Raw genomic sequence first — 23,600 nt, forward strand, 5'->3', positions numbered from 1 at the left:
TGGGGACAGGAAATGATGTCACCAACAGGAAACCCAGCACAATGCTCCCACTCGCACATTAACGCCTAGACATGGAGTTCTGTAGAGGTTTTATTTTCAACAAAAGTACAGCTATATCAGATATGGATTTATTTTTACAGCGAAGTACAACATATTCCCAGTGCTTCTGATTACATCAAAACATAATGTACATACAGTTGACATCTCCACTCTCCCATTCACAGTTTCTGGATTGAATAGGCATTATTTTTAATTTCTACAACAAATAATCAAAACTCAAAAGGCCAGCGAGAAAGAAAATGACAAATGTTTGCATATGGTGACAAAGGATGTGGGTAGTGAGTACATTTTTCTGTGATAGGCAAAAATCCAGACCTCAAACTAGAAGGTCATTTACAATGAGGAGATTTACAAAAGTGGGATGTCAGTCTTCGGTTTAACCTTGTTTTCATTGAACACCACATCGATAATATGGCTCATTGAAGACTGTTGTTACCTGACTATTGTGAAACAACACAGGACTTCATAACCAACCGCGAGGAGTTCCTACTGATATGCTAACGAGTGAACGCGTCTCATGGGCTGAAAGGAATGACATAAATCTGAGCAAACCTCTGATGCATCAAATTGACAGTCTGCTAAATTGGCTGTCTCGGTTTTATGACCGGAAATAGATAGGCTGTCGTCTCAGCTCTCAGCACAAGGTCAGATGATAGTTATATAAGAGAAATAAAACCAATATATACACCCTTTTAACGGCATGGCCAAAACGGTTCTATTTAATACTGCATTCAATAAATACAAGTGCAGAATTTAATTTGTTACTGTCAAGTCAAAAGAATAATTTCTTAAGTAGAAACAAGAGCATGATATGAATTGTAATGAAGTACTGTGTGTGTGTTTGTGTCTACAGGATTATGTTTATTTTTAGCTCATCTCGAGAGGTTTTAATTTATTCAGCTCTTCTGCTTGACTACAAATCTATACACAAACACCCATGATCAGTGCTAACTCCTATTTTGTTCACCGTTGTCATAGAAAAATGATACCCGTTTTACCTCAGCGGTTAATGGTATTCAAATGAAAATAAAAACAAATCAAAAACAGCAGTTTGGACTACGACAGTGCATGTTGGAGTCAAAGATATAACTTTAGAATGACAGTTTATAGTACCCAATATATCTGGGCGAAGAGAGCATTAGTGCCTTTACTTTAATTTCACCTATCAGCAGTTCAGGAAAGATGTCCCACTCTACTTAATAAATAAAAACCAGAAGCTACAAAGCGGTGATGTGAGCTGGAGACAGGTGGACAGAGAAAATAACTCCCTTCAGTGAGATGGTATGGGCTTCACAAATGAATGGTTCCGCAGTGTGTGGTAAACAAAAAAAATCCCCCATAGGAAGTAAAATGAAACTAAACAATCTGCTAAGAGTTGTCCAAAGTCTCATGCAAAATATTGGATGCCACAAGCATGCATTTACCTGGTACTGAGGTCTACCGCACGCTAGAACTGGAACAACATTCGTCTCCAACGCAAAATACCAATATCCAAATATATGATCTGTTTTTTTACATTATTTACAGTGTGTAAGCTGATAAAGGTAAAATAGATGATTCTTCTTTTGATTTTTAATAATGTACTTTGAAAACTAATAGACTATAATATATTTGAAATGAAACCACCGTTCAGCATGTTAAATAGATGATAACGTTTCTAAATTATTTCTGTGCAATAAAATTACCGCTATGTTCGTGTGTTTCAGTCCGTCAGACGTTACAGTATCTACTCATATGGGGGAAATAAAGAAAAAAAGGCCTGACCTCTTAAGTTTTTGGATCTCCTGCCACTGGGGAAAGAGGAATTCCCGGTGTGTGTGAGAGAGAAAGTACGAGAGAGAGATGCGAGTCCCACACCGAAGGGAAAACACATGACTAATTCAAATCTGTCTGTGAAACTGAATAGATAATCACTAGTGGAATGCTGGAAGGCACTGTTAGATAGCATCTCTCTTCTCCGCAGCAGAACGGGCCAGCAAGTGTGCATGATTATGTGTGTTGGTGGTGTGAAGTAGGGGGGGGGGGGGGGGGGGGGGCGTAGCACAGGACCTGAGGTTATCATGGCCTGGGAACCATATCTTTTTTTTTTTTTGCAGTGCCAGACCAGGGAATAATCTTCCAAAACAATCTCACCGGGAGCCATCTCTCTACAAACACCAGCAGCCGACTCACCCGTTTCTCAACGCTTTCCTTTTACTAAAACAAAACATAAATTACACAACATACAAAGCAATTCTAAAAAGGTCTTTTTTTTTCTTCTCCAGTAGGTTATAAGGCCTATAAGAAGGCAAACAAATGACATAGAACGATATATAAACTCTTTGATATCACGTAGTAGTGAGTAGTGAAGATATATAATGATATATCACATTGCACAAGTTGTCATATATGTACTGTCCATCAGGTGGTAATAATTCAACACAAAGTATCTGAGGTTTAAAGCATGATCACCAACCGTGTGTCACTTACATTCCCCACTGTAGAAAAGAATATACCTTCATGATGTGTGTAAATAGTTGTTTCCTCAGTAGATCTATTCTAAAACCTCATGTGGCGGGATCCACAGCATTGTTTGATCAAACCAATAATCTGATCACTTAAGCTGAATGCCAGAACATTGATCAGATCGGGAGAGACGACGGTGTGGGAGCTGAGATTTTAAAGAGAGAAATTTGCCAGAGGACGTCTGCATGCTACACTTTGAATTCACTTTTCTGCAGCGTCCTTTCTTTCAGTTGTTCATTTAGAATTGATTACGTGACCATTTCCCCTTGTGCTGGTTAAGGGAGCGTTCTAATTCGTCACACTGGGGCCCATTTAGCGTCCTCACACGAGAGGAAATAAAGTGTTCCTCTGACTGGATATGTGCTTTTTACAATGTGAGAGATAGAAAAGAATTAACGGAAAGAGTCTCTTCTCTAAACATCGCCCAATGCTTTCACTTTAAGCTGTTTCAGGAGGTAGGCTGTACTCTTTCCAAACGCCCAGTGAGCTGCCAGCACAGTGCTACAGGGGGTGGTCTCTGGGGGGAGAGTGTCGCGGGGGGGGGGGTTTAAACACAAGGCAGGTGGAGCGTATAGTCTGCCTATCTCCCGCGCCCAGCTGTTTCATCTCTCGTCAACCCCCCCCCCCTGGGTGTGATGGGTTATGAATACCCTGTCAGAAGTGTTTGGTGAAAGGATGAAAATATTCTATTGATGTTCCCATCTATCGATTTGTTCCCTGACCCGTCGTATCGTGGCCGATGGCAGCCTGCCAAGAGAATGAAGCTGTTTCCTCTGAGAGCCCGTGACTCACTGAGGATGGAGCGGGGGGGCAGGAGATAGAGAGGAGAGAGCGAGGGAAACACTGAGAACGTCATACTGGGTGAAGAGAGGGCTACTATAATGCGGACAGCTAGAGAGGGGAGTAAAGGAGGGGGGGCAGACACAGTGTTGTCATGGCTGCTCTGAGATCAGTGGCAGAATGGATCAGAGATGACGCCGAGCTTCCGCGGGTCCTTCGTCGGCTGTCAATTATTCAACCTCACATTCAGAAGAATGCAAACAAGCAATCTCACATAGCAGCAACATGTCAGCTTGTTCTATCACGATCTTACTACGAGGAGATGCCCCGGCTCGGCCTTCTCTCTCCAGACGATGGATTCAAAATGAATTAATATAACAATGTAAATAACTCCAGGACATTCAGATGGCGTGAGGATGCAGAATCCGAGGGGGAAAGAGTTCAGCCGGAGAAGCGTGATAACTTATAACGTTGCTAACATATATGAATCGTAACGTTTTTAAATGTTTAAATCCAAAGTCTTCAGTCCTCTTGCTGATCATATTCACAATAGTCCTTCCTTTTTCAAAAGTCTCTTGTGTGTGTTTTTTGTCGTATTTGTCTTCATGATGGGTCAGGATCATCCAGTGTTTAGTGCGTCTAAGAAAAATATCTGGTCCTTCAGAAGAGTCCGCGTATCTCTATTTCCTAAATGGAGCTAATCTACTAAAATTCTGCCAGAAAGGAGCCTGGCCTCTTTTGGATTGACTGAATTCAAAAACCTCTCCTTGTGCCATGTCCTCCGAGACCTCATACTGCCCCGCGCTGAGGGGGTCCTGCGGGGGCGGGTATGAGGGGGGCGTGCACCTGTTTACACCTGAGAAGGCAGGTGCAAAAAGAAGCAAGACGGGAGTGGGGTGGGCGGGGGAGGGGACAAGGAGGCAGCGCGGGGGGCACAAAGCGAGAGAAGAAGAAAAAAGGTGGATGGCAAAAAGAGAAACATCGTCAGTAAACGGATCAGGAAACGGACACAACAACACAACACCGAGTCATGCTAACGGAGTACAGGCACACGGACACACAGTAACATTCCTGCATATTAAACCTGAGATATGATACAGAATGATCATATGATGACGGCTGAATCGGGGAATTCAGCTCTAGCGATGACACAAGGGAGACTGATGATGCTATTCAATCAAACTGTGTGGCGGGCAAACGAGAACAGACAGATTCACGTTTTGATGAAACAAGGCATTTGGACAAGAGACGCTGTTGCTCCGTGTTTGTTGACAGCGCGTTTGTTTGAATAGCACCCCCTCGACACTTGAGAAACACAAGAGTGGCGAAAATAGAGCCAACAGAACAGCTGTTAATATGCATTTAACTACAGTCTACGACGTCATTTCGCTACAGTCTACAAGCATCACAACTAGTGCTAGTGCAGTAAAAATTAGATCAATATTCGGAGATGAAATATTCAAAAGTTGCCATGGCATCTTAGGAGGGAATACAATTAGAACAGTGTCTGTATTGGGGGGTAATTTGCTTAAAATACGGAGCAGTTAGAAGGGCTTTTTGTTATATTGTATTAGATTAAACTGTGCTCCAGTGTTAATCACAACACCTCCCCATAATGCTTTAGCAGTTGCCATGGCATCTTATTGTGCTAGCTCTAAAGGAGAACTCTAATGCATATACCTTTATCATTCTCAAACCATGTCCATACAACATGGCCCTCTTTCTCAAGATGAAATCTATAAATGAATCTGAAATTCAAGAGAGTACTTCACCTTGTGCCAGCCATGTACACATACAGCACTTAGAAAACACAACACGTCTACAGGGGTCCTAACGTCAGAGAGAACATTCTAGCAAGGGGTTAATTCATACTTTAATGGATGGTCATGCTCATTGTGAAACTGGCAATAGTAAAAGGTACAAACATCTAGCCTAGCGCTCAAATGGCTAAATCTTAAAGGGGGATACCAGCAGGGGGGGGACATGAGGGTCCTCTGTCTGAGGCTCTGTGAGGGGCTAGCATCTGGAGGAACCCGCTTGACATGTTCTTCTGTTACAGAGATAGCTGGTGGCTGCTGGAGATCAAGGTGGAGTCAGACATTCTGAAGGAACAGTGTTGATATTTGAACACCCACAAAAAAACCCGCCTACATCCACATTAATCTGTATATCTTTTCAAAAACATGAATGCCCCCTTGTTGATGATTGGCTAAAATAAAATGTTGTGTTTCTTGTACCAATCAATCCACGTTGTTTACCATTTACAGCATCAGGGGTGTTTGTGTCTACCGGGTGTTTTTTCAGCACTGCCACAAAATTGACCGCTTTAAGACCAAACTTCCGACAGCAAATGTATTACCCATTTTATTTTGCGATATAGCAGAAGTACAACGGAAACATATTTTGAATGAAAATAAGCCCTGGAATATTGCTATATTTATTGACATGTTTAAACAATATAATAGTAGACTAATATATAAGGCAATTAGGGTTAGTCGCCATACTGTAAGATGTTTGAGTAAACAGCTATGCCAAAGTGTAGACTTCTACTGAACAATATTGAGAGATCACTGGCGTCTCCAGTCCACTTTAATCGCAGTTTAATGAAATGTGATTTTAGGGCTTTGATTCCTACTGTCCGAAATGTTTATGTGTTGATAGAAAGGCAGCATCAGGCTTTAAACTGGTTCCAGCTTAAACTGTGTATTAAACGTAATATACTCCCCCACATTTGATCTAAATGTATATCTAGCTAAATCTAAAATCAAAGTCTTAAGAAGCTTTGAGAGTAGCATTAGTGGTGATCTTAGGCTGTGAAAGAGGCAGGGACGCTTGAGAAAATGCTGACCGCTTTTATTTAAAATGTAGTTCTGTTCCCGACTCCAAGCAAAAAGAAAATGTTGCCAACCCTCTTTTATTTGCATTTAACCAAAAAGTAGGGCATATATTTGAAGATCTATTAAATCATATTTAAGAAACATTTAGAATTTCAGTAAAGTAAATTAAGACTTTAAAGGATGCGTGAAACTCTGCATGGGTAAATATTTTTGACTTTGAAAGTGTATTGTGTAAGAATTGCTAACTCCAGCTTTGGCATTATTTTTGACATATTTGGCTGTAAAACAAAACTTGTTAAATCTGAAAATAAGTCAAAATAATGATTGATGTTTCTTCAATCTTCAAGGCGTGATGTTGTATTATTGTCCTAGGTTACACTATGTAAAGTAATTACATTGTTCAGAAGCAAGTATCAACCAAAAACAAGGAGGAATACATTCTTTTAAAAATCTGGATTTTAGTGATAAGCCCCGACAGCCACCCTAACTCAGTAAAAGGAAAAATGCAAACAGTTCGAGGTGTGGAATTTGTTTTCGAGACAAGCGTGACACAGGACCCACATGTCAGGGATGCAGGTATCGCCCTTTAAACTCAATACTTCATGCAAATAGCCCTCTGTCTTTTCATTGATGCTTAACGTCTGCTTTACAACTCATATCGATTCTTCCTCGTGTACGGGCGACAGACATTTGACTCAAAGCGATACAAAAAAAAGTGATATAGCGAGAAGACATGAATCCACGTGACTTTTCTAGCTTACTCAGTACACAGATAGTCCATTCATAAACAAAGTAGGCGTGTTTTAGAAAACGTGTAGACAGTTAAAAAAACAAAACAGAGCAGGTTAAGGAGTAAAGAGTAAACAGCGATGAGAAGACAGAGCACACCAGCGAGGAAAAGAAAAGGAAAATCACCTGATATCTTCTTGTTGCCTCACCTTTCTGTTTGGTCACCTTTCTCACTGTCATGGCCGCCTGCCGCTTCTGGTACTCAGAGATCTCGAAACCTTAACCGCAAACCATTCAGACATTTACAATTCATTAGCATTCATTTTAATTGTGATTTATTAAATACATTGCTATTTTATCACATTTCTATTGTCATTTCTTTCTACATGGCTTCCATTTTAATTTAGATTTATTGTTTAGATTTTTTATTTTTTTCACATTTTTTATTGTAATATTCTGTTTTAATGTAAAGTCATGTTTTTCTATACAGTTAAAATTATTTGTATACAGCTTTCATTGTAATTTAAAAGTATCATGTTAGTATTTTTTCAGATTGTATTATAATGTTTCTTCTTTACAGCTTTAAATTGATTTATTGCATATCATTTTATATTATCATTATTATTTATTTATTTTTTCTATTATTCTATATTTAAATGTGTTTTCCTATTTCTTTGTTTATGCTGTACACCAAGGAAATATTATTTATATATAATATATTTTAATACTATTTTATTTATGAGAATAAAAGGGATGTAGCAATCCATAAGAAGCTGCCTTTAACTGTTTATTTAGTTTTTCACAATAAAGTAAAAAAAAAACACCCTAATAATTAATAACACATGTTGTCATGCTATGATGTGCATATAGCATGCTGTAGCTAAGTCAACATGTGCCTGAAACTCCATTCCCCCTGTGAATGAAACCTTTCCAAACAGGGCGGTGTGTGACTAACCGATTTTCTCGTCCTCCTGCACCATCTTCCTCTCCTCGTGGAAGGCCCTGAGCCAGCGGTTCTTCTCCTCCGGCTTCTTGGCCAGGAAGATGTGGATCTCCTCGCTGTCTTTGTTGCACAATTTGAAGGCGTTCTTCACGCTGACGTTGAAGTCGTCGTCGCGCCCGTCTGTGGCGTCCCGCACGTCGTAGCGATCCATATCGATGCGGCCCTTATAGTACAGGATGTCCCGGCGAATCAGATCCTGGGGGAGAAAGAGAGAGAGAGAGAGAGAAAGAGAGAGAGAGAGGTGTCTGTTAGTGTGTGTGCGCTGAACCTCAGAGGTGTCAACAAGCATCCTCCCCTCGGTGTCCTGAGCCTTATGCAACCCTTTCCATCTGCTACACACACACACACACACACACACACACACACACACACACACACACACACACACACACACACACACACACACACACACACACACACACACGCACGCACGCACGCACGCACACACACACACACACACACACACACACTTTCAAATTGTGCATAACAATAAAATAAATACATCTCAAATAACATTTGACTGTTATTTTATAACATTTGACTGCAACCAATAACTATTTTATGTCCTCGATTAGCACTGAGGCCCAAGGTCATATCCAAACTTTTTGTATTTTTCAGAGCAGTTACTTTATAGTAGATAACCATCCACACTCGGATAGACAATATCATATCCCATAAACTAGTAATAAGCGCCCAAGTGTGTAAGATACATTAAACGTTCAGAAATGCCCCTGTCAATGACTAACATTATCTCTTTTATCTTCAAGTTCATCCGATAAAATAAACTAGATATTTATTTTGTACTTATATTCCAACTGGTACACGGAAGTACCCAACTATTCCTTTCATCCTTGGTTACTATTAAAATCATTTTTGGATATTTTATTCTTTTTGGTCCAAAAAGAAATAGTGAAAAATGCAAAATTCAATCACAATTTCAAGTTAACATCTCAGAATGTTATCAAACCAAAGTTGATATCTTTTGACTGATATTCACATTATTAATAAACAAGACAAAGAAGTGCAGATCCTCACATTACTGTTGAATAATCGAGCTTTACCGCAGCGCATCATTCCATAAATAACCTGAATCTACAGCACGTAGCTCTCCAGGAACAAGACGGCCACATCAAAAACATCACGTTAAATATTACCTGAGGACCAAATACCATCCAGTCACACTATAGGGGTCGAGGAAGGTAAGGAAAAAACAAACACGGCGTCTTTTAATAAGCATGCAGAGACAAATCTGCATCCGCGTGCTGATAAGGAAGAGATGGGCGGAAAAGATGGAAGGCTACATGCAACGTTTTCCAAACTCCCTCGATGTTCGACAGTGATAGAGTACGGGGGGGAAAGACGTTTGTGTGTCTTTGAAATGATTGCTCCTCTGTGACGCCCTTTTCAAGCCTCTCTTAGTGTGTTTGTGCAGCGGTGTTGGTCTGCGTTTGTGTGTCCGTGTGCACTTGTGTTGGGTGTAGCCGAGCGTGAACATCAGTCTGACAGGAGAGCACAGCCTCGGTGCATTCGAGCCCAAACTAACACAGCTCCATTTTGTAAAAGGTGCGGAGGATTTTGAACGCATTTCACTAAGGGCTGGTGCGTCTCATTGCGCATTGGAGTCGCAGCTCCAGAGTAAGTTCAGAAAAGTCTTTAAGCGTCTGCGTCAACAGCAAAGTGATATATCGACTTGTAAGAAGATAAGATGAGGCAGCTTGTTTTTAATCCATCAAGGTCTTTATAAAAAGGAAGCAAAAGAACAAAGCGAGCGTACCTTCTTACAGAGGACCAGCTGGTGATCAAAGAGGAAGAAGACTCGCTGCTGGCTGCGCCCGTACGGCTGATAGATCCATGACAGCTCCCCGGTGTAGATGAGCTCCGAGCTCCTGTCCAAGATATCGTCGCCCTAGACACACACACAACGTGTAAATGAAGGAGATACTATTCTTATAATGAATTATCTAACCAATAAGAGTAAAGACAGGTTAATATGATGGAGTACTGGTGTCCTTTAAGGTACACATAAATACAATTGGGCTACATTTGAAGGGCAAATGTATGTTTTAGATTACATCAAATTACAAAGAACAACTTGGTAATGGATTGCGATAAGAGTGCGACGTTTGCGAGAAAAGAAACTCACACATTTACATAAACAAAACTCTCATTTTCAGGGATTATTAAATCATACATTTAGCAAGAATCTTATTTTGAAGTTATTAAAGTAATTATCATGTTGTAAAAAACTGCAAAATAAACAAGGTAATTAACTCATTAAGTATCTACTTCTCAGCGTATGAACACAGTTTAGTGAGTGCCTTCTGTGGCATTTTCTAGCCTGAGAAGTCATAGTTATATCATCAAGTTTAAGTTAGACCTATTTGTCTCTGAGGGGCAATTTGGACTGCTGCAGTGGCAGTAAAACAACAACAACAGACACACCTGGAAAAAAGTCACAGATAAGAACAACAGGTGAAAACACACAGGACAACAATTATAATATTAGGGAAAGAAAGAAAGAACGATTCATAAGATAGAAAGGAAGAAGGAAAGAAAGGAAGATTCATAAAATAGAAAGGAAGGAGGGAAGGGGTAAAGAAAGAAGGAAAGAAAGGAAGAAGCAAAGACAAATAAATCAGCTTAGGCTTGAAAACGTTTTAGTGGAAGTCTAACAAAATGAACAAAAATATATTACATTTAAAAAAAAAATCTGATAGTGAAAGTCGAGAGGACATCGCAAATATTTAATGGAGTTTTAAAGGAGAGTAAAAAGGATTGACTTTGTGAATCTTAAAGGCATATCAATTAGATTAGTAATTAAACCCGACCCCCTCAGTAACCTTGAGATTGTGACCACATTTAGTGAGAGATATCGGGCTTCTATGTCAACTTTTCTTTCAATGCCGGGGCAATATCTGTAACCAAACAGAAGGACCAAACAGGCCAGAGCTGTTCTTGCCAATGAACAACATGAGTGGGCATTGGATGCTTTGGAAGGACTCCACAGAGAACACACAAACAAACCTCCCAGTCCAGAACGGAGGCTTGCCACTGGGCGATCTTGTCGATGTTCTCCAGTCTCCTCTTCCTCTCGTTGATCTGCTGAGTGACGTTCCGCATCACTGCCAGCGCCGCTGCCACGTATCGATAATCACTGCGGACACAGTGTACATATGATTACTCCTGGGGTGCTAGAGGGGGAAAGTTATAGCTCTTGGAGTTCGGCCATCCTTTAAAGAAACCCATGTAATGTTGCAGCAGTGAGTGATATAAGGTAGCCTATTAAAGGACTTATAAAGTCAAGTAAGAGCAATACGTCAGCTGGAGCACGGTCCAACACCACAATGCTGTCTCGTTCTAATCAGCCACTTTCTCCATCCACTGTTAACTGCGACTATGCTAACTGAGCCGGATCTATCCCTCTGGCTTAGATGTGAAACGGATCCAATCCTCACTTTGGAAGATAATGTGTGTGTGACGGTGTTGTGTGTGTGCGTGACAGAGAGCAGGCCTATATCTGGCAGATTGTCTCCAGCTCCTAACAGTGGAACGCTGTGATCTGGCAGGCGGCGCTGGCACCTGTCCCTCTCTGGCTGAGAACGGAGTCGTGAATGACCCGGAGCTGGCTGAGACGCTGAATCGCTCACGCCATGTTTTGGTTGCTCCGCACGCATGAGTTTGCATATCTGGATGCCCGCGTGTTGTGCTTGTGTGCTGCGCAGTGAGTGGGGAGTGTTGATGCATGTGCCAGCTAAAGCCCAAATCCATATTTAATGTGCAGTCTATTTATATCCGGAGTCCTACACAATAGCCATGGAGTGAAATAAGAACGAGTTGATGTTCAGTATTGTAGTAAAGGTTTACGATGAAACTGAGTTTACCTGATTATATTTCACTCAAAAGCAATTACAGAAAGCTGGTCAAATAAACCCAAAACCTGCAACAGCTACATTGCCACTGGTGTTTGTTTCGTCAGTGAACTAATCCTTAAAGAGGCCCTATTATGCATGTTGGGGGTCTCCCTTTCCGGTAGAGAGTTCAAAAGGTTTTTGTGCATGTGAATGGTCTGCAAAGGCTAACATCTCAAAGTCCACACTAGAGGGGGTTTCTCTCCCACACACTTCTTGGACTCCTTTGTATTGACATCACTAAGTAAAACTCGCTCTCCGACACATTGTACGTTAAAGGCTAAGGAGCGGGACATCTGGGCTCTGGTTTTGGACAGAGGGTGCAAAGAGGTGCTGCAGCACGGGCAGTGTGAGAAAAATAAAGAGCTTTTTGAGCATTAAAGCATGAAGGCATGGCCTCTTTTCTTTTCAAAACGAATGAATAACTATCCAAAAAGCAACACCTTCTGCTGATGAAATGTGAGCATGGCCAGAGAGTTCTGTACCTGTGCTCCAGCGCAGTGTATTTGAGAAGCTCAGCCAGCTGGAGTGGATATTTGCAGATTTTCTGGACAGGGGTGAGCAAAAAGCCGTCGATGGCAATGTCGATCATCTGCTGGAGGAGGCGACAGGCTTCGAAGAAGTGCTGGTACCTCCCATCCCTCATCAGTTTGCTCAGCTCCATACAGGCGTCCAAGTGGTTGTTACAGTATTCAGAATAGATCCAGAAACCATCTTGCTGTAGAGAATAAAGGGGCGAGAGACACATGATGAGAGATATGTACTGAATTCTCTTCTCAGTAAAACATGCTAGTGTCAACATGGACAGATAAGAAGCTCTGGTTGCTTGGATGTTTTTTATTATAGCAGTTTTCATGATCATGACCTAATTATCTCATTATCTTGAAATAAACAGTTTGCTGTTGACTTAATTATCAGCACAGCTGCTATTTCAAGATAATGGGATAATTAAGTTCTGATGGTGAGATAACAGGCCAAACTCAATTATTATCAATGTAAGCTTCTCTAAGCTGGACAGTGTGTGTGAGGTAAACATATTTTCATCAAAGAAGTAAAGACTTATACGCCTAATATAATAAAAAAACATGTGTACACTGCCAGGTGTCTCAATAACCTGTCTCATAACAATAACAATAAAAGGAGTTAGGTGGTGTGGTAAAGATTCAGACAACAACTACCATGACTACTAGTATAGCAGTCATGGGAGTTGTTGTCTGAATCACCATTGCCTTCTACTTGGATTCTAACTATACGTCTCCTCTCAAAAATGAGTTTTTATAGTTAAAACATAGTTAAAAACAACCATGATCAAAAAAGTTAAAATGTTGATTAAACGTCATTTTCTGATGCTTCTGCAAGGCAGTGGCAAAAGAGATAAAATGCTATTAAAAGGGAGCAAATTAATTGATTACAATTATGGATATTGATTCTATTGAAACATTTGGAATAATGTTAAATAAACAACCTCAAAAAAGTGTAACAGTCGTTTTTAGACATTTCAATATGGAAAAGTTACACATCGTACTTTTCCCTCAAACACTAATTGAACTCACGTGTTCTAAAAAGCACGGCCCGATTTCAGAGAGGTGGGGGTCGTCTGTGTTGTACTGTTTCTCCAGGTCTCTAACAAAGCCCATTTGGAAGCGGTAGATGTCCTCGATGTTCCCGAAGATGACCTTCAGCTGGTCGTCATTGAACATGTCCACACGCTTCCTGCACTGGCGCAAATAGCCCTGAAACAATATGGGTTAAAGCTCTGTGAAGTTCACAACGAAGATACAGTTTAACTGCCAGTAAAGTACAATGTAGGCCATAGCTTTATACATCTCATCAGTATGTTTGCTAATTCTTTGGAATAAACACGTGAAGTCATTCCTTAAACATTATTCAAACGAGTCGAAATGGACTTTGACTCTGAAGCTTCCGTAACGTCAGAAACAATCTTGAGTAGGTCGAACTGTGGCCTCAATTTCAGTTGGTCCAATTCTTGTGGTTAATGAAATGCCCTGAAGCTTCGGCACCTTGGGGAAAGATTTACTGTAAGAGGTAGCTTTATGCTATTTTACACTCCATCACCCGGTACCCTCTGTTTCTGAAAAACACATGCGAAGCATTTTGTGTTCTGCTTATACAATGGTAACTGTCAATAATGGAAACTAAAGTTCTGTTTTAAAAGCACGGTGCGTCTGCTATTTGAGAAAAGTAATGTCTTTCCAAAACAATCGATGTGGGGGGATTAAAATAATGTGTATGTATCACGCCCGAGAGAGTGCGCGGGATGTTGATGCACATTTCCGTAGTGGCCAAACGGTGGTACCACAACTTCAGTGTCAGTCCGTGATACTGCTGCTATTGTTGAAATGCTGTATATTTGATTGGGTGGGTTTGGGGAATTTTTGAACGGCCTGTTCTAAATCCATGTAAAGCACGTTGTGACATGCCTGTGCCTGTTTATTCCCTCAGGCAAGAAGTGCAGAGGTGAAATTTACGCTTTACTGCAACTATTTTTAAATATATTACGCTTCACTCGAAATACAGACAAAGGGCATATAGAGGATTATGGAAAGATGATTAGATAAGCACAAAACATTTGCACTAGAAATTCCTGCCCACCCAAAGTCATGATGCGGGTGTTTAGTTTCGTTCTACAATACGACCTTTATGTAACAGATGCTGTGCTGGTGGCAACATTTTAGAAATAACTGCTTCACATGCAAAAGAGAAGTATGCAGTCTTACTTCAACAAACTTTTTGTGAATTTAATCAGCAGGAAGGCCTGATGGCATTGGGCTACTGTCCTTGACAGTAGGGATGCTCCGATCGATCGGCCGATACTCACTCTCTACCGATCGATCGGTGCTCTCTAAACATGCCGATTGCGAGAGCCGATCGCAAGATGTAAAATACACTGAACAAAAATATAAATGCAACACTTTTGTTTTTGCTCCCATTTTTCATGAGATGAACTCAAAGATCTAAAACATTTTCTATATACACAAAATAACCATTTCTCTTAAATATTGTTCACAAATCTGAAACAATCTGTGATAGTGAGCACTTCTCCTTTGCCGAGATAATCCATCCCACCTCACAGGTGTGGCATATCAAGATGCTGATTAGACAGCATGATTATTGCACAGGTGTGCCTTAGGCTGGCCACAATAAAAGGCCACTCTAAAATGTTCAGTTTTATCACACTGTTTTATCACACACAATGCCACAGATGTTGCAAGTTTTGAGGGAGCGTGCAATTGGCATGCTGACAGCAGGAATGTCCACCAGAGCTGTTGCCCGTGAATTGAATGTTCATTTCTCTACCATAAGCCGTCTCCAAAGCCGTTTCAGAGAATTTGGCAGTACATCCAACCGGCCTCACAACCGCAGACCACGTGTAACCACGCCAGCCCAGGACCTCCACATCCAGCATGTTCACCTCCAAGATCGTCTGAGACCAGCCACTCGGACAGCTGCTGCAACAATCGGTTTGCATAACCAAAGAATTTCTGCACAAACTGTCAGAAACCGTCTCAGGGAAGCTCATCTGCATGCTCGTCGTCCTCATCGGGGTCTCGACCTGACTCCGGTTCGTCGTCGTAACCGACTTGAGTGGGCAAATGCTCACATTCGATGGCGTCTGGCACGTTGGAGAGGTGTTCTCTTCACGGATGAATCCCGGTTTTCACTGTTTAGGGCAGATGGCAGACAGCGTGTGTGGCGTCGTGTGGGTGAGCGGTTTTCTGATGTCAATGTTGTGAATCGAGTGGTGGGGTTATGGTATGGGCAGGCGTATGTTATGGACGACGAACACAGGTGCCTTTTATTGATGGCATTGTGAATGCACAGAGATACCGTGACGAGATCCTGAGGCCCATTGTTGTGCCATTCATCCACGACCATCACCTCATGTTGCAGCATGATAATGCACGGCCCCATGTTGCAAGGATCTGACACAATTCCTGGAGGCTGAAAACATCCCAGTTCTTGCATGGCCAGCATACTCACCGGACATGTCACCCATTGAGCATGTTTGGGATGCTCTGGATCGGCGTATACGACAGCGTGTTCCAGTTCCTGCCAATATCCAGCAACTTCGCACAGCCATTGAAGAGGAGTGGACCAACATCAACAGGCCACAATCAACAACCTGATCAACTCTATGCGAAGGAGATGTGTTGCACTGCGTGAGGCAAATGGTGGTCACACCAGATACTGACTGGTTTTCGGATCCCCCCAGACCCCCAAATAAAGCAAAAATGCACGTTTCAGAGTGGCCTTTTATTGTGGCCAGCCTAAGGCACACCTGTGCAATAATCATGCTGTCTAATCAGCATCTTGATATGCCACACCTGTGAGGTGGGATGGATTATCTCGGCAAAGGAGATGTGCTCACGATCACAGATTTTTTCAGATTTGTGAACAATATTTGAGAGAAATGGTTATTTTGTGTATATAGAAAATGTTTTAGATCTTTGAGTTCATCTCATGAAAAATGGGAGCAAAAACAAAAGTGTTGCATTTATATTTTTGTTCAGTGTACATGACACTTTTCTCTGTGCGCGGCAAAACAAGCTCGCCAAAATGGCTTCACCGGTCTGGCATTATTTTAAGGTGTCCGAAAAAGACAGTAAAATTGCGGTATGCAACGTGTGTGAAGCAGAAATCCTACAGCTCCGCCCACCGGACCGGTGAGCGGAGCGAAACACACACTAAGAGTTATATCAAATGCTATTTTATCTACCTCTGGAACAAGCTAAACTAGTTATACATATATTTATTCTTCACTGTCGGGTCACTCATTACTGGATCAGTGAGCTGCATGAGATACTGACAGGCTGTCAGGAGAGGGAGAGAGGGGGAGAGAGCGCTTCCGCTAATTTCTCCTGTGTTATTATCCAAAGTGAATGTAAACTTGAAAAATGTACAATACATCATTTGAATGTAATAATTAAGTTGATTGTTGTTTGTGGAAGCTCCAGTGAATGAGCCCCTTTAACTGAGTTTTAAATGGAAGATATAAACATCACTTTAAATCTTCCATTTAAAGTGATGTTTAAATCTTCCATTTAGGCCCCGCCCACTCAATCGGATCGGCGATCGGCAGGGGCACCGCCAGGGATTTTGGGCCCCATGAAAATATATCACATTGGGCCCCACCACCAGGCCCAGGCCACACCAACCAAGCACAGTTGCTGTAACCACACCTCCAGAACCCAACCCACTCATTCATGCTTTAAATAACTCTACCTGTACAGGCTTGCATCTATCTTGTAGTCCAATACTAACTGCACAATATTTACTGACACTGAGCTGTGAATATATAACACTGAGCAGACGTGCAACATTCTGCTGCAGTAGAATTCACTATTTGATATAACACTAACATTCCTGACAATATACCTCAATAGTCATCTTTTATGGTGTACATGCCTTTTTAATAACATTTTTGAATGGAACATTCATAAATCAAAATACATATAACTTAAATATACATGACCTCCTAAATTAAAGGTGGGGTAGGTAAGTTTCAGAAACCGGCTCGATTGCACTAACATTTGAAAGTACACAGCCGAAAAGAATCCGCCCCTTCCTTCAGACTTCCTTACAGAGCACCTCCTCCAACACACATGAACGCGCACATGACGTCAGCAGACTGGTGAAAGTGGCCGCCTGTTGCTGGCGAGTCATTGAAGTACTGCTGCAATGCACGCCCAATGAGGGCACGAGATACATTTGTGCGTGCACGAGATGGAAGGCTGACAGACAGGGCGGCAATCCAATCGGTTGGTTGTACTTTTTACAGTATTACGGCTTCCACAGATGGAATTTTTTTATGGATTTTTTGTCAAAGCACTTAAGATATTCATTGCTATCGGGATGTTAAGAGCATTCCATGGAATATAACAAAAAGTGTATCGCGAGCCAGTTTCTGAAACGTACCTACCCCACCTATAAAATAAAGTGAACATTAACACCAATATTATCATTTATAAAATGCTATCACAAAAAAAATAACATAAGCAGCAGATTTTCTAATTAAATATACATACCAACTAAAATAAGCGGGTATTAAAGTGTAAATGGACAACAAAACGGAAATGGAAATGAAAAGGCCTGATGGTGGTGCTAAATCAGAGCAAAACTAGGAGACATACTGTCGCTCTCTCTTGTCTTTCTCTCCTTTCTTTTCTTTTTTGAAAGCCTGACTTTGTTAGACGTTGATATATCGTACACACGTAAGTACTAGCATCCCTGCTCACATTAGTGATGTGTCGGTCGCGAACGAGCCAATTATTTTGAACGGCTCTTTGGTACGAACGAGGGGAACCGAGTCCTACTTGCTGAGAGCCGTTCTAGTTATCGTTCAATCGTTGGTCCGCACTCACTGCCTGCCAAAATTCACTCGCCTTTTAAAAAGCTTGATTTTGTTCCCCAAAACTATTCTGTGAAGACCCTCTGATTGGTAGGTTTCAGCACGAGGAGTGAGGTGGGGTGGGTCTTAATGGAATACGCGCGAGAGAGAAGTCATAACAAGTGGTACAGGACAGATAGACAACGTGTTTTTCGAATGGAAATGAGCCAAACGCGAAAACGTAGCAGCATTTGGATGCAATTCAACCAAAACCCAGGCAGTGATAAAGCGCACCATTTGTAAAGGCAAAATATCCTTTAAAGCAACAAATAATCTCCATCGCCACTTAAAGGTGGGGTAGGTAAGTTTGAGAAACCGGCTCGAGATACACTTGTTGTTATATTCCATGGAATGCTCACATCCCGATAGCAATGAATATCTTAAGTGCTTTGACAAAAAATCCTTAAAAAAATGTCATCTGTGGAAGCCGTAATACTGTAAAAAGCACGACCAATCATATGAGCCGGCCCGGCTAAAGTAACTGGATGGCCTACCTGCCTGTCAGCCTTCCATCTGTGCACAAACTTATCTCGTGCCCTCATTGGTCATGTGCGCGTTCGTGTGTGTTGGAGGAGGGGCTCTGTGAGGAAGTGGCAGATTTTTTCCGGCTGGGTATTTTCAAATTCTAGCGATCTCGAGCTGGTTTCTCCACAATTACCTACCCCACCATTAAAAACACAGTATCTAATATTAATAGTTGAACATATTAATATTTACTGAACACATACAGAGGGTCAATTCAAAGTAGTACATTCACTGACATGAATGACATGGATATGGCGCCACCTTGTGTCATGTTTACAATGCAGATTATTGACATTAGGTCTGGCAATACAGTCAATCATTATCCTGGTGATTATTTCGCAGGTAAACCTAGTAACCCCGCCCCCTTTCAAATAAAGGGCTCTTTTGAATGGCTCTTTGAAAGGAACGGAGCCATAAGATCCGGCTCCCTTCATATATATAAAGGGCCATAATTCCCATCACTAGCTCACATGCTCTCACTCTGCTAGAAAATGCGGTGCCGCACGGCGTTTGGGGACAGGACCAAACCATTACATGTAAATAGAGGGGGGTGTACAGAGGCTTTGGATAATTAACTTTTCGAACAAAAAAAGTGAAATGACTAAAAAAGTTTAGTCAGTACATTATCGATATAACGTTATAGTAATGTTAATTATTGATGATTGATGAAAGGTTACTTAAACATTTTTTCTTAATGTTCTACAATTTTCTGGGACCCCTGTCAGTCACGGGGCCCTTAGAATCGTCCTAACTTTTCACCCCCTTATGGCGCCCCTGGCGATCGGTATTGGCCGATACTGATTCCGGCGATCGGCCCCAAAATTGTCGATCGGAGCATCCCTACTTAATAGTGTATTATATTGTTATTGATACCAGAAAAACAAGCATGAAGGTATGGAAAGGATATCAGTCATCATAACTATAGTCTATTTCACATTAAAATATACCAACAATAGTGTACATGCATTATGTATTAGGCTACAGTGAATTAATTGTATGCCATGTAAAGCTAGGCCCATATGCAGTCACACAAATGCATTTAAAAAGAATTACAGAATTGTATGAGTGCACAGAATTGAGGACTTTTTAAATATATTTCAATAACAAAGTATACATTTGGATGTGTCATGTTTTGAGTTTTTTTTATAAAGAGCCTTGCTTTAACTGAAACAAATTCTAAGGCTCTCGTCTAAATCTAGCCTGTCACTACGGCATGAATCATAAAATAATGACAAATGTAATCTGGGCTGAACGTCTCCAAGTGTGGCTGCTGCCATCGCTGTTTACAATTGACAAATTGTGTCTTAATATCTTGAAAACAAGAGAAAAAATATGCCTTGAATAGAAGTGTGAATGTGGGAGTGTGAATAATTCATACTAGAGTGTTGTGTAAATGGCCCGCTCCTTCTCTCACACACATTTCAGTTGATTCAGCTTCTTACGTGTGTGTGGTCTAGCATTACTATACTTGTGGGGACCTAAATCTGTTTACACAGTCACGTGTGGGGACTCGCCTCCCTTATGGGGACAAAATGGAGGTCCCCATGAGGGGAATCATTCATTTTAGGGTGAAGACTTGGTTAGGGTTAGGGATAGGCATGTGTTGGTTATGGTTAAGGTTAGGATAAGTCTCCAGGAAATGCATGTAAGTCAATGTAATGTCCCCTGAAGTGATGTATACATGGTATGTGTGTGTGTGTGTGTGTGTGTGTGTGTGTGTGTGTGTGTGTGTGTGTGTGCGTGCGTGCACGGTTTAGTACCTCGCAGATGTCCTTGAGGTGTTTGATGTAGTGTCTCTCTGTGCTCATGATCTCGTTGATGACGTTGGCTCTCATCTGGTCCCGGTTCTGGAGGGGCGAACCCAGACACAGGCAGTCATTGGTCGGGTCCAGGTGCCCGTTCTGCACCTCACTGGTCCCCTCGGACGACTCCCCTCCCCCATCCTCCTGGTTCACCCACAGCTGAGTAAAAAGAAACACACATACACACACACACACACACACACACACACACACACACGCAGAGAAACACAGAGCCACACACACACACACATGTACTTGAATAAGAAATGTGCACAGTTAAGTCTCTTAAGAGTATAAATCTTGCAAAATGAATTAATAAACACATTTAGGTATTTATATTAAAAGATCTTTTCCATATAAGTGGTATTGGTCACTCCTCGTGAGCATGAATGCACACTCACACACAAACACATATCTCACACACACAGAGCTTCATTTAGAGGGTCTCTGGTAGTTTGACCAGAGTGTCCCTCCATTAAAACAAGGGACAAACTGCAGAGTTTAAAATAAATATCTCTTTCTGCGCACAGAGATTATTTAATGCCCAACTCCGGCCCTGTGTGTGACTCAAAAAGACTCCCTCCCCACCGCATGCACGTACACTCTCATTCAATTTCCTCACACATGCATGCACCTGCGACACACACAGTACCCAACACACACGGTGCACTTCACTATCTCTCATAAAAAGGGGCCAAGTGTGCGTGGTTTCAGATGTCCAGCAGCCAACACCTGATGACACACAGTTTGCCAAGAGAACATCAAAGAACCGACGGGTAGAATGCCAAACACAGGATGAGAAATGCAGCGCCACAGACAAGCAGAGTGACGGGTGGAGCACTGACTGCAGACGGAGAACGAGTAGCGCGGCGTTAAGACTGAGAAAAAAGTCAGAGTCAATAGTAAATGGAGAAATCAATATTTAAAAATAGAAATGTACAGGAATAATTATTCCAAAATCTAATAATGCTTTTAAACTTTACTTTTGACTCGTCAGTTCTGCCTCTATATCGACCCCGTGGAGGATGGTGTGAAAACGTCATGTTAATGTTTGGTAATGTCGAGGGTACGTTGCGTAGACAGACTGGAGCGGGCGGGTGGGCGGGCAGGCTGGATGGGTGGATGAAGCTGGGAGAACGCACCTTTGACGTGGTGTTTTGGAACCGTGGAGTTGCTATGGGGTTGAGATAGAAAACCTGTTTTGTTTGGGGCTGAGGAGGGTGGGGTTCCACCTTGGAGAGAGAGAATGACAGAACAGAAAGATACTTTTTTTTGGTCGACAGTCAGTCAGCCTGTCTGCCCTGCCCTCTCAGGAGTGAGGATGGAAGGGTGGAGAGGTGGGGGATGGCCATGAGGTGTATCTGTGTGGGGAGAGGAGAGGGTGTGTGTCTGCTGTGGGAAGCCTCCACCTACAAACAAGGATGCTAGTTCTTCCTTCGGTGAGTAACAGAAGTAGGGAATAACATGCAGTAGCTGCGTCATCAGTGTTTAGTCCAGCTCAAATATGGCTGGGATTATATAATCACCATGTAAAGTGAGGACGTTGGATATTTAAGTGGGTTTCAAGGGTAGGAAGTTTAAAAAGGGGCCCATCAGTAGCTTTGTTTTCGCTGTCCCTGAACGCCCGATAAAAGGCACTTACTGTAGCTAGCTATTCTCTCATATCTTCAATGTTTACAAAAATAAAGCATTATTTAACAGTTTGTATACGTGTGTGGAGCAAGCACATCAATTTGCCTCATGCAGGAAGCATTAAAAGTACATATCTCATATTTTGTACAATTTGTTCTTATTGCTTAGTACCTGCGATCCATCAATGTTTTTTTTGCTATTTTCAAAAGAATATTTTAAGCACTCTTACAAAGATAAAAAAACATCTAGCTTTCACAGTCCGGGAATCGATTCTCCAACACAAGGAATCATTATGTTTGAAAAATGTGAGGAACATTTAAAAGAAGCATGTAATCAAGTGGTATTATAATGATTGGATAATTAAATTTGTAGGCTAAAGAAAATATATTGGCCCATTGATCCTAATTAAGACTATACAATCCCTGGAGGATGATAAAGCATCTGTCCAGCTACAAAGGAAGCATTTCACTCTTTTTAAATGTCATCATCAGTACTGACTGTCAGAAAATGTTGACTCATTTAACAGTATTTTCATTTGAAATTCTTCTTTTTATACAGTATATTTGTTTTTTGTAGACATTGCTCCAATTCTCAGGCATGCACCAGAGTGTTTGCACCCGGCTCCTGCCCTTATTTAGTGTTCAGTGGGCGTTACCAAGGCTAATTATAAACACTTGGCCATACGCCTCCAAATTACGGTGACGTGTTATTTATCATTCAGCACACCTGGGTATGAGTAGATATGCATGTTAACAATATAAGGTTGACTTTTTATGTATTTTCCTCCCAAAATCAAGAAAAATCTGCTGCATAAGGCCCGATGCTTGCGACCCATGTGTGTGTTTTTGTGTATATGACCTCAACTTGTGTGCATATGTTCATTCCAGTGTGTGTGGGCGTGTGTTTTGTCTATGGTGTCCAGCTATGGCTGCAGCAAACTCACCCGTACGAAGCTGGCAGGGAACCATCCTTCCTCCTCGTCAATCTGGCCCCACCACCAGTCCTTGTTGGAGGCGTCCAGCACCTTGATGACGTCACCGGCCTTAAACGCCAACTCCCGGTCCGCCATGGTCACATGGTCCCATACCGCCTCAGCGTTGACGATTGAACCTCCACTTATCAACTGGAGATATGGGAGGGAAAGACAGACAATCTTACGCTTTATTCTCATAATGTGAAGCGCTGTGGGAACACTACTGCAACAGCATGAGGACCAATACTGATCCACGTGACCTAAAACAGCATCGAAATCAAATTTAAAAGCGATTGTAATTCAGTACTCAGTCTCCTTTTGGCCTCAATGTATGTGAATCCTTGTTGTTAAGCCCACTCAGATTACTAATGGATGCAAATACACACCCTCAAAGCCAGGGGCCCAGTAGCAGCTTAGGGATTGCAAAATAGGACGAC

At 41.7% G+C, this 23,600-nt stretch overlaps 1 protein-coding gene across 9 annotated transcripts in view; it reads right to left on the minus strand.

Annotated features, from left to right (window-relative positions):
• Positions 1-77: 77 nt before the first annotated feature.
• Positions 78-23,600, minus strand: part of LOC117454338 (rho guanine nucleotide exchange factor 9) — a 68,337-nt gene continuing 44,814 nt past the window's right edge. For 6 of the 9 annotated variants that reach the window (XM_034093543.2, XM_034093540.2, XM_034093548.2 and 3 more), the window contains 10 exons: positions 23,134-23,313; positions 21,701-21,790; positions 20,517-20,717; positions 13,376-13,555; positions 12,308-12,540; positions 10,939-11,068; positions 9,689-9,820; positions 7,867-8,110; positions 7,121-7,189; positions 78-4,201 (listed from right to left, as the gene is read on the minus strand). In XM_034093543.2, the coding sequence (XP_033949434.1) occupies positions 4,026-4,201; positions 7,121-7,189; positions 7,867-8,110; positions 9,689-9,820; positions 10,939-11,068; positions 12,308-12,540; positions 13,376-13,555; positions 20,517-20,717; positions 21,701-21,790; positions 23,134-23,313 (1,635 nt within the window). In that variant the 3' untranslated portion in view covers positions 78-4,025. Of the gene's footprint in view, positions 4,202-7,097; positions 7,190-7,866; positions 8,111-9,688; positions 9,821-10,938; positions 11,069-12,307; positions 12,541-13,375; positions 13,556-20,516; positions 20,718-21,700; positions 21,791-23,133; positions 23,314-23,600 lie in introns of all 9 variants that reach the window. The other 3 variants (XM_034093541.2, XM_034093549.2, XM_034093542.2) reach the window with 2 other exon arrangements.

The sequence above is a fragment of the Pseudochaenichthys georgianus genome, chromosome 10 (assembly GCF_902827115.2).
Source record: "Pseudochaenichthys georgianus chromosome 10, fPseGeo1.2, whole genome shotgun sequence".
In the NCBI taxonomy this organism is placed as follows: Eukaryota; Metazoa; Chordata; class Actinopteri; order Perciformes; family Channichthyidae; genus Pseudochaenichthys; species Pseudochaenichthys georgianus.